The sequence below is a fragment of the Salvia hispanica genome, chromosome 3 (genome assembly GCF_029641045.1).
Source record: "Salvia hispanica isolate PSC_SH4W2 chromosome 3, Shi_PSC_v1, whole genome shotgun sequence".
Taxonomy (NCBI): domain Eukaryota; kingdom Viridiplantae; phylum Streptophyta; class Magnoliopsida; order Lamiales; family Lamiaceae; genus Salvia; species Salvia hispanica.
The window spans coordinates 35006859-35021158 of record NC_142694.1 but is presented as its reverse complement, the minus strand read 5'-3'; the positions used below and the strand labels follow the sequence as shown (position 1 = coordinate 35021158).

The 14300-nt window shown below is 39.4% G+C and overlaps 2 protein-coding genes across 2 annotated transcripts; both read left to right on the top strand.

Moving 5' to 3' along the window:
* The first annotated feature begins 1996 nt into the window (after positions 1-1996).
* LOC125214992 (Prolyl oligopeptidase family protein) lies at positions 1997-8520 on the top strand. Its single transcript, XM_048116257.2, has 11 exons — positions 1997-2355; positions 2982-3265; positions 3378-3572; positions 3989-4335; positions 4814-5105; positions 5686-5844; positions 6319-6684; positions 6969-7034; positions 7159-7207; positions 7728-7851; positions 8206-8520. The coding sequence occupies exons 1-11, from the start codon at positions 2007-2009 to the stop codon at positions 8285-8287; spliced, it is 2313 nt and encodes a 770-aa protein (XP_047972214.1). The 5' UTR covers positions 1997-2006; the 3' UTR covers positions 8288-8520.
* Positions 8521-11125: 2605 nt separating this feature from the next.
* Positions 11126-12626, top strand: LOC125215270 (uncharacterized). The gene has a single exon (XM_048116640.2). It carries the CDS (start codon positions 11271-11273, stop codon positions 12543-12545), a length of 1275 nt encoding a protein of 424 aa, XP_047972597.1. The 5' UTR covers positions 11126-11270; the 3' UTR covers positions 12546-12626.
* The last annotated feature ends 1674 nt before the right edge of the window (positions 12627-14300 follow it).

Here is a 14300-nt window from a genome sequence, read left to right as displayed (position 1 = left end):
ACCTGTAACATCTGAGCCCGCGTTTGGTTACGCGAATGGAGAGTGTACTCGAGTGGGGCGGCTGGGAGGGCGGAGGACTGGACCTCGCGGGGCGATAGGGGGATCCGCCCCTCGCAGCCCGCTGCGCCCGCTTCTGTCCAACCGGGCGGGGGCGACCAGTAAATGAAGGAGGGGATGGAAACTCCTCAGCATCCGGGGGGAGGTCGTGGGATCCGCCGCTGCTGCCGCTGTAGTCGCCGCTATAGTTAAGTCGCTGCTTCTTCGGCCACCCAGCGTCGCACCCCGCCCGGAACTTCTCCGAGCCCTTCAGCAACAAGAAGCACTCCCAGAAGGTGAACTCCTTATACTTCCCCTCCAAGGGGAACTGACTCGCGGCTATCCTCCGGGCGTCGTCCTCAGTCTGCCCACTTTTGAGCTGACGGAGGGCGTTGGCGTACAAATTCGCAAAACGGCCCACTGCGGCCCTGATGCGCTCCCACCCCTTCCGGACCTCCTCGTTGCTGAAGTCCTTCCCGTGCGGGCAGTGGTTCTTATAGGCAGCCCTGATCTTCGCCCACATGTTGACGACCCGCTGGTTGTTCGCAACCAGTGGATCGTCGCACACCTCCAACCACCCCTTGGCCACCGCGGCGTACTCATCCTCCGTCCACTTCCTCCGGCCGGTGGCAGTGGGCTGCGATGACTCGCCGACCGCCTTGCCCTTCCCCTTCCCCCTCGTCTTCTTCCTCGGCGCGGCCGGCGTCGCTCGAACGGGAGTATCATCGTCCCCGAGATCGATCCCCATATCATGCAATGACAGAAGGTCATCGCCAGAGAACTGCGTCTCCACCGGGGTCGACGTGTGAGACGAAGCCGTCAAAAAATCAAGCGAGGGCCGATATACCGCGTCCCCTCCCGGTGACCCCTGCACCCCCCCGGCATCCCGGGATACATGCCGTGCAGCATCCCCCCCGGCATCCCCCCCTGCCACATCATCCCCATCATCTGCTGCAACATCATCTGCTGCTGCATCTGGGGCATACCCCCCCACCCGGGCGCTGACTGCCCGCCGCTCCCCTGCCCGCCGCCCGGCATCCCCCACGGCATACCCCCCGGCATACCCCCCTGGTTCCCCCCCATCGCCCCCCCGGCGCACCAGCCATCATCCCCATCATCTGATTCCAAGGGATGTTAAATCCCGGGGCCATCTGCCCCCATCCAGATCCCACGGGTACTGTGGGAGTCTGAGAGCCGCTCGTCGCCGGACTGGACTCGTTGTTGTGATCCATCGCTCGATGATGCTCTTGAACAGAAAGTTAGAGAGAGAGAAAACTCGTTAAAACAAGTGGTGCAAATGAAAATGAAACGAAAATCGCGTTTATATATGATTTTTAAAAAAAAAAAAAAAAATCGGAAAATACCGCTGGCCGATCGCTAGCCGATCGGGCCTCTGCAATGGCGGCTAGCCGATCGGCCAGCGGATCGGCTAGCGACGAGCGATCGGCCAGCCCACGCCGATGCGCTCGCCGATTTCGCGCTGGCCGGTTGCAATGGTTCGGCTAGCCGATCGGCTAGCGCGACGAATCGGCTAGCCGGTCGCTAGCCGACCATTGCGGATGCTCTAATAATAGATAAGATCGAGAAATAAAGCTGGTGGGAAACCGGCATAGCGACGCTTATGGTCCATGGCCTAAAGTGACACAGAGTAAAATACATATTTACTGAAAACACTATATTATGCTTCAAGATACGACACCAATACGACATCATATCCTTTACCAAAATACCAATTTAGCTAAAACTTTTCCGCTAACAACTCAAACATAAAATTCCACAAATTTAACCTTACTAGATAAAATAAAAAATTAAAATCCGACAATATGTTATTCATTTTTTTTATGAAACATATTAATAAATAAATAATACTAGTATCAAATTTCATGAATATAAAATCAGTTCCCTATCAAATTATTAATCAAAATGTATGCGGCGGGGGGGGGGGGGGGGGGGGGGGGAATCGAGAATCTATGAGCGGACTTAATCAGCTGCCGTTTCACATGTTATCACTCTCAATCTCAACACTCCAAACCAGAGCTGCACTCTCTTCGCTCAGAACACTTCGCCTCTTCACCAACAACAACTTCTTCAAATCCTCATCTCCTTCGCGGAGGAGAAGCTCGAACCGCGGAATTTCTTCCTCCTCCTCGTCGTCGAGAATGGAGCCTCCGAAGACTAAGAAAGTGAAGCACGAGATGGAGATGTTTGGCGACGTCAGAGTCGACAATTACTACTGGCTTCGCGACGATTCTCGATCCGATCCCGAAGTTTTGGAGCATCTTCGTCGGGAGAATGCCTATGTGGACCACATCATGTCTGGTCAGTTCACATCTCATTCAGAGAGCTCGTTAATTTGTAGGATTTTATGGTTTTATTGATGGTAAATGATATGAATTCACCGATATTCCGATATTTGATGTATATACAACCGAATTTAATAGGAGGATATGTTAAATGCTGGTCTGGTGTCTATAGCTTGTGGTAGTGGTTTTCCGATTAAGTTTGTAACCGTTTATATTTAGCTGATTAGTTGGCTTTTGGTGATGGTATAGAGGGGGAATTGCGATTGAGTAACAATGTTGGTTTGTTACATTGTGAGTTCTGAATGTGTGCCATGGACTAAGTTTATATGGTCCTCCTGCTTATATAATGTTATTACGGATAAACCATTGATGGATATGGATGTATGGCATATGCGCTTGCGGAGTGGTGTGGGGTCCTGATAGGTTTTCTATTACTTGACTCGATCTTGATACCCAATTTCCAATTGATAATCCAATCCAAGGATCCTCAGAAACTGCTATTGTTTTGAAGTGTGATAGCTAAATTATGCAGTATCTATCATTTACAATTATCCAAGTGAGGTTATTCCTCAAATTAGAGCAATAAGATAAGTTATGTACTCATTTAATAGGTTTATAACTGTTTAGTTGCTTGTTCTTCAGGAACCAAAAAATTAGAAGATCAGATCTATAGTGAGATAAGAGGCCGCGTGAAGGAGGATGACATATCAGCGCCTTTACGCAGGGGACCCTATTATTACTATAAACGCACCTTGGAGGGCAAAGAATATACCCAACACTGCCGCCGCCTTGTGGCTAATACTAATGCACCGACATCTGTTCATGACACCATGTCAACTGGATCCGATGCCCCTCCAGAGCATGTCATTCTTGATGAAAATGTTAAAGCTCAACAACATGGATTTTACATTATTGGTGCTTTCAAGGCAAAATCACTTCTGATATGTTCCTTTCGTTTCTTCTTATCAATATACTTTCCCTAACAGCAGCAAGTTTCTTGTTCTTGCTTATTATGTGATTCATTTATCTCATTTACAGGTTAGTCCAAACAATAAACTGGTAGCTTATGCAGAAGATACTAAAGGTGACGAAATTTACACAGTTTATGTCATTGATGCCGAGTCACGAACACCAGTAGGGAAGCCTTTGTCTGGAGTTACCTCAGATATTGAATGGGCCGGTGATGATGCTTTAGTCTACACAACTAGAGATGAGATCCTCCGGCCTGACAAGGTATGTATCTTGAGTCTAACATATGATATGGATGATATACATTGAGTATGAAACAAAATGATTGTTTTCATTTTGATAATAATCAAGCTAAATTTTCAACACCATATATTGAAAAAACTTTTTATGCCATGATATATTGAAATTGGATAGCAAGTAGCTTCAATATTATAATAAGAGAAGTGGGTAGTCTATTAGTAGAATTTTAAATTATCAAGTCCCCAAGCTCTCTTAAGTCTTACCGTGGAAAAGCGAATCTAAAGCTAAGGAAATATTAATCACAAACCACTTCGGAAACATAACAGGTAGATGCTGAGGAAAAGGGTACGGCAGTGCAGGGTTTGTTGATTATTTTGTGTAGCCTAATATGCTACACCAATAATGTGTACCTACTGGTGATCTTATGTAGCTTTTGGCAGGTATGGTTGCATAATCTGGGGACTGAACAATCTCTGGACCATTGCCTTTATCATGAAAAGGATGACATGTTTTCTCTTAATCTTGCTTCTTCCGAGAGCAAGAAGTTCCTATTTGTTGAATCTGAGAGCAAAACTACAAAGTTCGTCTTTTACCTTGATGTCTCGAAGCCTGAAGGTGGGCTAATTGTCTTGACACCCCGGTTGAATGGCATAGACACATCAGCAAGTCATCGTGGGAATCATTTTTTCATTAAGAGAAGAAGTGACGAGTGTTTCAATTCTGAAATACTTGCTTGTCCGCTAGATAATACCTCAGCTGCCACAGTCATCCTACCTCACCGGCCTAGGTAAAAACTTGTGCAATTGAGATAGTCATCCTTGAATGTAAATGATGATATTTTCTTGTATTTATAGTCAACCTCTCAACTATGTGACATTAAACTGATCACCACTTAGAAATGTAAAACAGTTTATTCTGTTGCAAGTTCAAAGCTATTACAAAGTGACTGTCCTTTCAACAATTTCTTAGGAAATTTGTGTGTGAAATATAATTCAGAACATCTAAGCATATTAATATACCACGACTCTGGGATGAAAAATTGTCCATTTGATTATTTTGCTTTTGCATACATCTGTTCACAATTTATCAGTTTAGCTTGAAAGAAAAGTGGAACTCTTCCATGTTAATCCCTAAATTGTTCAAGAGACTGGGATATATCTAAGGTTGAACTTTAATAATTTGTAGACAGAGCTCTTCCAGCGGTTTTTTTTTTGTCAGTTGATATCTAATAATGAAGTCAACTGACATTTTAGTACTTTTACCAGTGTAAATATTCAGGACATGCAACTATTTGCGGATCATCTTGTGGTTTATGAGCGTGAAAATGGTTTGCCCAAGATAACAATATATCGCCTTCCATCTGTCGGAGAGCCACTGGAAAAACTTCAAGGTGGCCGGACAGTGGATTTTATTGATCCTATATATTCAGTGGATCCTTCGGAGTCACAGTTCTCTTCTAACATTTTGAGATATCGTTATAGCTCAATGAGGACACCTCCTTCGGTCTATGATTATGATATGGACTCTGGGATTTCAGTCCTCAAGAAGATTGAAACTGTAAGCAAACACATCACTATCTGTATGGCATTGAATCACATTGCTCTTGTTTATACTTTGAATTTGTACTGCATTTCCTTCCTTCTATGTGCACTTTATTTAATGTGTTTTTGTGTTGTATTCTTCTTTAAATTGGTTTCTAGTTTCTACACAAAGCTATATAGCCATTTCCTACAATAGCAAATCTATTTATGATTCCATTTTCATCCTCTTTCCCCCATAATTTTTTAAATAAAATGAAATAATGTACAATAAACAAATGAACTGTAGAATAAAAGAAACACTACTTTGTTGTTGCTGGGGTGTTTATCAACTATTGATTGTTATCTCTGTCTTCCTGTTTCCTTTTATAGGACATATTATTCTTCCTTTGTGGGTGGGTGGGTGGGGGTTTGACTTCCCTGGGAACACTGTTATAGCTACCAGAAAGTCTTTTGCATATGTGCTCACTAGTTTTAACTATCAAATGAACTTGGTTTTATCTAAATAGGAGTATATTTTTTATCAGTGCTCTTAAGCCAAAAGTGGTAATTGTCCCATCATCCCATATGATTGTTTCATTGTTTGCTCACCTTTTCAGGTCTTGGGAGGCTTTGATTCTACCAACTACATAACTGAAAGACAGTGGGCTACTGCAGGCGATGGCACTCAAATACCCATTTCAATTGTTTATAGAAAAGATCTAGTGAAGCTTGATGGTTCAGATCCATTACTTCTATATGGTTATGGTTCCTATGAGGTAATTCGTCTATGGGTTAATTTTCTAAAATGAGCACATTTTCGTTACCTATTTTGCAATTTTAAAACATCTTTTCAAACATCTCAATAGTGATTAATGACTCCACCTTTTGATTTGTGGAGAGTTTTGACATTTCCAATTTCATTTTATTTTCTTTTGCAATTTTTCTTCCTGAAACATCATTATTTCGAAATCCAAGATACAGTTCAATGCTTAAATGATTGGGAATGTCAAAATTGGTACAAATCAAAGGTGGGGTCGTAATTAAAACGTTAGAATAGTGGTGTTTTGTTGCAACAAATGGTCAAAAAGTGGTAATTTATTTGACTCCATCAAATGTCGATTAAAGGTTTGTCTGAATTGATTGTACGAAGCAATAGGCTCCTTGAAGGCGTTAAGACTGTCTTTCTAGGTGGCATAGTCTTTAAAACTCTCTCTTGATTCTTCTTCTTCTGACTGACTGATTTTTAACAGATATGCGTAGATCCGTATTTCAAGGCGTCAAGGTTGTCTTTGTTAGACAGGGGCTTCATTTTTGCTGTTGCCCACGTTCGTGGAGGGGGTGAAATGGGGAGACCGTGGTATGAAAATGGAAAACTGCTTAAGAAAAAGAATACATTCACGGATTTTATTTCTTGTGCTGAATATTTGATAGAAAAGAAGTACTCTTCGAAGGAAAAACTTTGCATCGAGGGAAGAAGTGCTGGTGGCTTGCTAATTGGTGCTGTTATTAACATGCGGCCTGATTTATTTAAGGCTGCTGTGGGTGGGGTGGCTTTTGTTGATGTATTGACTACTATGCTTGATCCGACAATCCCTCTTACAACTTCAGAGTGGGAGGTGAGGCTGCTATTCAGGGTGTTGGCTTCATTTCGTTTTTTCGGATATATGCATAGTTGCTTCTTTAGTTGAACCTTCTCGAAATATTTAACAGAAATAATTCAAGGATAAAATGTTATAATAAAATATTTTAAAAGTAGAATCGCACAGTAATTTCAGTATTAATTCATCACTTGCTGTTACACTTTCATTAATCTAAGGATCGATGTTATAAATTCCTCTGTCTGAGAGGAATATAAATTGCAGATAAAGCATGTCAACTTACGTTTCTTACTTCGTTACAGGAATGGGGTGATCCTCGAAAAGAAGAGTTTTACTTTTACATGAAGTCATACTCCCCGGTTGATAATGTGAGTTTGAACCTAGATCATGTTTCATGATTTACCGTATCAATGCAAGCAACTATATATAACCGGTTAATGTGCAGCTTATCGAAAATGATAATTTGCACTAATTTTTGGATTTATTTTACAGATTAAAGCACAAGATTATCCAGCTATTCTATTTACCGCCGGATTAAATGGTAAGTATGGGGGTTCCTATGGTCAGGAAAGAATTACAGCTCTTGTTAGCATACCAAGATAAAAAAGGCTAAGGAGTTCATTCTCTTTTGTCCAATTTCTTATTAGCATAGATTGGAGTTATATATGAATGGTTTTCCTTCAAGCTCGTCGAAGGCTTACGATAAAAAGACAATTTTATAGACTTCGCTAGATATGCAAACCTATTTTCTTTTGATCCTTTTAGGATTAAGGACATGCTTACGTTTGAGGATTAACCTAGATAGATAAAATAGTATAGATCAGATGTATTGAAGTTTTGAGTATCCGAAGGCCCTTGATAACTCCTACTCCTATAATTCGAGCCAAATCTACGTGATTCCAATCTATTGAAAGGTGTGATTGGAGAACTCCTAGTAATGAGGATAAAAATATCATCTATCTTATCAATCATGAAAAGTGAACACCCAGAATAAGACCTTTTTGCTCAGAACCAAGATTTTTATGATCACAGTATAACTGGACTCTGTTTATGTTATGCAGATACACGTGTCATGTACTCCGAACCTGCTAAGTTTGTGGCAAAGTTGAGAGATTTCAAGACTGATGATAACGTTCTACTCTTTAAATGCGAACTCGGTGCAGGGCACTTTTCGAAGTCAGGAAGGTGATGTGATGCATATTCTTTTTGTGCATTATTTACAAAAAAAAGAACTTATTCCTATTCAACTACTCAGTAAAAAACATATTCATTTGATGTCATGTTTATATAACTTATATTGACATTAAGTGTATGCCCTTTTGCAGTGTCATATTCCAAAGTAGTAGTTGGTAGTTCCCTACAGAAACTTCCAATAACTCTAACAACCAGATAAATGCTTAGATCATCAATGCCACTGATTCATTTGAATTCTTGGATAATTTATACCGTAGTCGTATATAATAAGTATTGCAATTTCATAATTTATACCGTATGCTTTATTGGTATATTGTTCTGATTTGCCATTCTATTCTATTGCAGGTTCGAGAAACTCCAGGAAGATGCTTTCACATTTACGTTTATATTACAGGCCCTAGACATGATTCCTTCACCCGCTTTATAATCCTGGTAAATTAAGTACTGCTTTTTTTTACCAATGAGAGATATTTTGAGAGAATTGATGATGGTTCTTCATTTACGAACATGAACATTGATGTTATCGTTGTCGATTGATTTTTAGCTGAAAAATGACATGTTAATTTATTTTGGACGAACATAAACATTGATGTTACCGCTGTCTATTGATTTTTTACAAAAACTTTGAAGCGTTAACCACATCGACAGTGGCGGATTCAAGATTTTTGATTTGCGGATGCGAATAGTGTAAATAGTAAGTACTCCCTCCGTCCCATTGAAGATGGCTCACTTTCCTTTTTGGTTAGTCTCAATCAAGATGACCCATTACTTAAAATGGAAATCCCTTTATCTCTACTTTATTCTCTCTCTCTTACTTTACTCTCTCCACTTAACACACAAAATAAAATTGCATAAAATCCCGTGCCGCCCAAGGAAGGGGTCATCTTCCTTGGGACGGAGGGAGTATATAATAGTGAAAAAAAATATTGCTAAAATATTACACATTGCAATATTGTTTAATTTTAGAGTAATAGATTAATAAAAAAATCACATAATTATTTATTATTCCACGAATCCTCATTTCTTCAAAGCGAGTGACTACATTGGTCACCGGAAACTTAAAAATATATTTTGCAATGAAAACAAATTGTCAAATATCAAACTATTTATTCGTTCCTTTTAATTTATTTGTGCATATTCATCCAAAATCATAACAAAACAAAATTATATGAATTCTAAGTGTCCGACCAAAATTATAATTACTGTAAAACTTAATAACACAGACATAATATAAACTATTACTAGCATAGAAAATATACTCATGTGTTACTATCTAAAAATAAATTGGGGTATACAATTTAATGACTATAATATGAATTCAAAAAAAAAGTGCGCCAGGAGATATTAATTAAATGTTGTATCATATTCATAATTGGACAATAAAACTAAAATGAGGCGGCATATATATATCATCGCCACATCACTATTTCCTAGGCGGCATAATTTAGGTTTCAATCCGACACGAGATTACCTTACAAATTTTAATTGGAGATATAGTATTAAAATTATCATTAAGAATAATATAGGTAAAATAATAGCATTAAAAGAAAAAAAAAATGGGGGTACCACCGTCCCCCCTAGTTCTACATTCCGTCCGCCAGTGCACATCGATACGTACTTCAATTATGAATTAATTTTCGCGTGTATCTAAAGAGAGAGATTGGTTTATGAAGAGATTGCAAAGAGAAAATGATAAATAATTTATTTAATTCATTTTTAATTATAATGAAGTATTCTACATATGTGGTGATACTACGAAAATAAATCAAAACGTACCAAATCCTTCCAAATAATAAAAATTGACCAAATAATATACTAGTAATAATATTTAGCCGAGAACGACATCCAGCTAACAAGCATATTGTATTTCGATACTTAAATTCCAATTTTGCGGCATTTTTGTAGCATATATCTCGCTTTAAAAATTTAAACCGTTACTTATAGTAATGTTTCAATATTTTATGTGTAAAAAATATTCTTTTCTAAATCCTTGGATGAATTATTATGAGATTTTAAGTACTATATATCTGAGAAAACTTGATTACCATTTAAAATTCACATTTTGTAGTCCTTATCCTTTTGGTAGTATGGTTGTTACATGCAAATCAAAGTTGGTGCGGTGGAGATCCATACCTGTAAAAGTATATTCTATATGCATATATAGAAAAAGTGCAATATATTTACTAAACTAAGGAGTACTTATTAATTTTTAAATTACTGAAAAAATCTCTTCTTTCGTATAATCACTTCTTTCATTCTATTCAGTTTTAGTAGTTTACAATATCTGATACGAATAGTAACATTTTCTCTAATTTTCAATTTATCCCAACATTTCATAAGAGCATCTCCAATAGCGGCTAGCCCATCGGCTAGCCGATTCGCGTCGCTAGCCGGTCGGCTAGCCGAACCATTGGAACCGGCCAGCGGCATTTCGGCTAGCCGATCGGCGAGCTCTAGCTGATTTGCGGGCGCTAGCCGACTGCTGGCCGATCCCGCTAGCCGCCATTGTAGGCTCAATTTCGACTAGCCGGTTGCATTTTTTTAATGTATTTTATTTATTTATTGCATTTTTTTAATGTATTTTTTTATGCATTTTTTTATCGCATTTTTAATGTATTTTTTATGAATTTTTTTTAATTTTGTAATTTTTTTTAGGATGGACCTTTTTTTTAATTTATATAAAATTATTGCATTTTTATTGCATTTTTTAATGTATTTTTTTAATAAATTAGTGAGGAGTAGAGTGGGGCGGTGGCTCGTGTGTGGAAGCCCGGATTTTTTTTTATTATGTAATTTTTTTGATTTTTAGTTAACGTACTTTTTTTTATTTAAATAAAATTAACGAATTTTTCCCGTATATGTGTCGTAAATTTAATTCCGTATTTTGTGTTTAATTCTGTAAATATAGTTGTTTTTTAATTATTTTTATTGCGGCTAGCATGTGGCTAGCCTTAGGGTAGCCTATTTGATTAAAATGATGATGTGGCAGATGGATTTTTAGTGCTGATGACGTGGCAGGAAGAGAGTGTGGCTAGCCAGCCTAAAGCCATTGGAGATGCTTTAAGTACTACTAGTATTTTGTTTTTTTTTTTGCTTCTGGAATACTGTTTTAATTACTTTTATGATATTATTATTAAAAAATACTACTACATGAAAAGAAACACTCCTGTTGTGACAATGTGAATATGATAGGAGATAAACTTATTAAAGAAAAAAAATTAAATATTGTAGTAGTGGAGTATTTGGTTTGCATGGCATATTTTTGTCTTGTTACGAAATCCAGGTTTTTAAGGGGGAGATCACAACACGTAACTTCCCGGCTGCATTTCCGAACCTTATCCATTCTACATACTTGAAAACTTCCAATCTCCCCCAAACAAATCCTCCCTCGCTTCTCTCAACCACCATCCATGGCGCCGCCGTCCCCCACCACTCCCCGCCCCGCCGACCACCTCAACCTCGAATCGCTCCTCTCCTCCGCCCGCCCCTTCCTCCGCGGCGAGCTCCACGCCGTCGACGAAAACCTACCCCGCCTCGTCTCCGTCCTCCAAGCCGCCGGCGCCGGCGAGTGCTGGCACAAGCACGGCAGCTTCCTCGACCACCTAATCGGCGTCTACCGCATCCTCAAGCTCTGGAACGCTCCCGACGCCGTCTGCCTCTGCGGCCTCTTCCACTCCGCCTACTCCAACTCCTACGTCAACCTCGCCATCTTCCCGCCCTCCTCCACCGGCCGCGACACCGTCCGCGGCCACGTCGGCGCCGCCGCCGAGCGCCTCATCCACCTCTTCTGCGTCGTTCCTCGCCAGTCTCTCATCCACGACCTCCTCCTCTTCAGGTACGCCGATTCCGAGCTGATCGAGCACCTCCGATCGTCGGAGATCTCGATCGAGAAGCTCCGCGGAGGCGGAGAGGTCGGAGATGACGAGATCTGGCGGAGTAAGCTCCGATCGATCTGTCCGGCGGAGGGGATGACGGTGAAGCACATCAAAACCGGCGAGGATTTGGTGATTTCGCGGCGGCTGGTGGCGACTTTCCTCATGATGACGATCGCCGATTTCAGCGATCAGCTCTTCAGCTTCCAGGACGGTTTATTCGATAACCGCGACGGCAAGCTCGAATTCTTCGGCAACAGCGTTCTCACCTCGTTATGGCCAGGCGACGGCAGGCCAGGGCTGTGGATGAACTCCGCCTCGAGAATGGCGGCGATCTACACTCTGTTGGTGAGAGAAGAGGAGATCTACCTCAAAAACGCTGAGAATCACGCGGATAGAGACGGAGATCTGGAGCTGGTGGTGCCGCCGGTGTTCGATAATTGCAGGAAAGTTGTGGATCCGGAGGAGCAGATCGCGGCGAGGGATCTGTACTGGAAGGCGGTGTGCGGCGCGGCGGAGATGGGAGTGGATAAGGCAGAGGAGATGCTGGTGGAGAGCGTGGCGAGGAATCCGTTTGTGGGGGAAGGGTATGTGGTGTTGGCGCAGATATATTTGGGGAAAGGGGAGTTCGAGGCGGCGGAGGAGGCGGCGGAGAGGGGGCTGAGGTTGCTGGTGGACTGGGGGAGTCCGTGGGATAAGAGGATGACGTGGCAGGGGTGGGTGGCGTGGGGTAGGGTGCTGCTCATGAAGGCCAAGGAGAAGTCGTGGCCGGAAACCGCATGGGGTATTCTCAATTTGGGACTTGTTGCGTGATTTATGTACTCCATATTGTTCGCTTAATAATGGTATCCAATTTTATACTACTGTAAATTAGGCTCGTTAAGGCCATCCGCATCTCTGTCTCTTATCCGTCTCTTAACCGTCTCATCTCTTAACTATTCATGATCCCACCGTATACGAGTCTGATATCTTGGAACGGAGGGAGTAATAAATAATTAAAATAAGGAAATGGTAAATTAAGAGAAAGAATAATGTAGAGATGTAGAGAAGAGTCTTCCCTCTATTATTCTTTTACTAATTTTACCATTTTCCCACTTTAAATATTTACTATTATTTTTATAAAAACGAGTGCAGAAACACAAGTATATCATTAATATGGGACGGAGGGAGTACTTCTTAGCTATGTTACTTTTTCGTTATGCTTTTTTATAATTTGATGTGTTAAATAAAACCTAAATAAGTTTATGAACTAGGAGTACATTAAGAGTCCAATTACGATTTTAACTTGAGTTGTCTTATTGTTCTAAAAAAAATTTTCTCTTCCATTTTGATTAAGATCTACTTGACGATTTTTGTACAATTACAATTGAAACCTAATACGAATTAATATACCAAATATATGGTTAAAATATGTGTTTTGTTTGTCTAAAATACTGAATCATTTCATTTTATTCATATAAAATTAAATAACTTATCTTATCCTATTTATTTATTATCATGATAAATTCTTGTTCGACTACCAAAGACAAAAAGGTTTTAACTTCAAATGGGAGCCCATCTGAATGGTTTATCCTTCCTTTGTCAAAATGGGCTTTCATATCCAATGAGAAAATAGCCCATTTGAATTGATAGCATAGCGTCAATTTCCCAATTTTCATTGTTTATACAAATTTAGTGATTAATTTGCCTCAGTAGTTTGGGGAAAGTTTTTTTTTTTTAAATACTTTTTTATATCTCAACACGTAGAACAGTGTTGTTTTAACTAAAGATAAGAAATGTTAGTATTAGTTTTGTGTCTTTAACTTTTAGCATAATTTCAAAAAATATTTCTAATTATTTATTTATTTTTTGTTAAACAGACAAAGTTGAAATGCTATGATATGATTATTATTTCCCAAATTGGGTTTGCGACTTCAAATTATTAAAAGGTCAACCAGTCGATACAAAATTATTTTCTAATAAAACACCTACAAAATGTTTTCTCAAGTTACATATGTCAATAAATTCAAGAAAAATCTAAAGATTAATTTAATCTCAATTATAAAACATTGGTTGTTTTTGTATGCTACCACTTAATCATATGAGGAAATAAGAAATTCTTCAAATAATAAAGTGAATAAAGAAACAATAACTATCAATGCATGGATTAATTAATTATACGTGCTATAAGATTTGAGAGCTTATTGAACTGAAAATATAAGTTTAGACCTCTTATAGTTTAGACCTCAAATAATATAATGCCTTGGTCCATAATCGATAGTCCAATTGTTTCATTTGTTCACAAAAATTAATTCAGTTTTATTTACTGCAGTAAGTTTCTCTAATCAATCTTATTCTTCACTTATAATGCTCCAATCATTTTTTCTATATATCTTTCTCATTAGTCTTTTGGTAGTGATGGAAGGAGATATATTCCAATAAAGTACTAATGATTAGGAATAAATTTTAGTAGGGTTAAAATAATACTTTATTGTAGTTAAATATAACTGAACCAAAGTCTATACTCCAAATATCTCAATTAAGTTGATAACTTTAGTGCAAGACATTGTATTTTATACAAAAAAAAAA

What these genes read in the sequence shown, in the direction of transcription:
- LOC125214992 (XM_048116257.2), top strand. Translation starts at nt 2,007, where the DNA reads ATGAGCGGACTTAATCAGCTGCCGTTTCACATGTTATCACTCTCAATC. An exon ending in ATCCTACCTCACCGGCCTAG is followed by an intron (nt 4,336 to 4,813) that starts GTAAAAACTTGT and finishes TACTTTTACCAG; the next exon opens with TGTAAATATTCAGGACATGC. An exon ending in ATGGTTATGGTTCCTATGAG is followed by an intron (nt 5,845 to 6,318) that starts GTAATTCGTCTA and finishes GATTTTTAACAG; the next exon opens with ATATGCGTAGATCCGTATTT.
- LOC125215270 (XM_048116640.2), top strand. Translation starts at nt 11,271, where the DNA reads ATGGCGCCGCCGTCCCCCACCACTCCCCGCCCCGCCGACCACCTCAAC.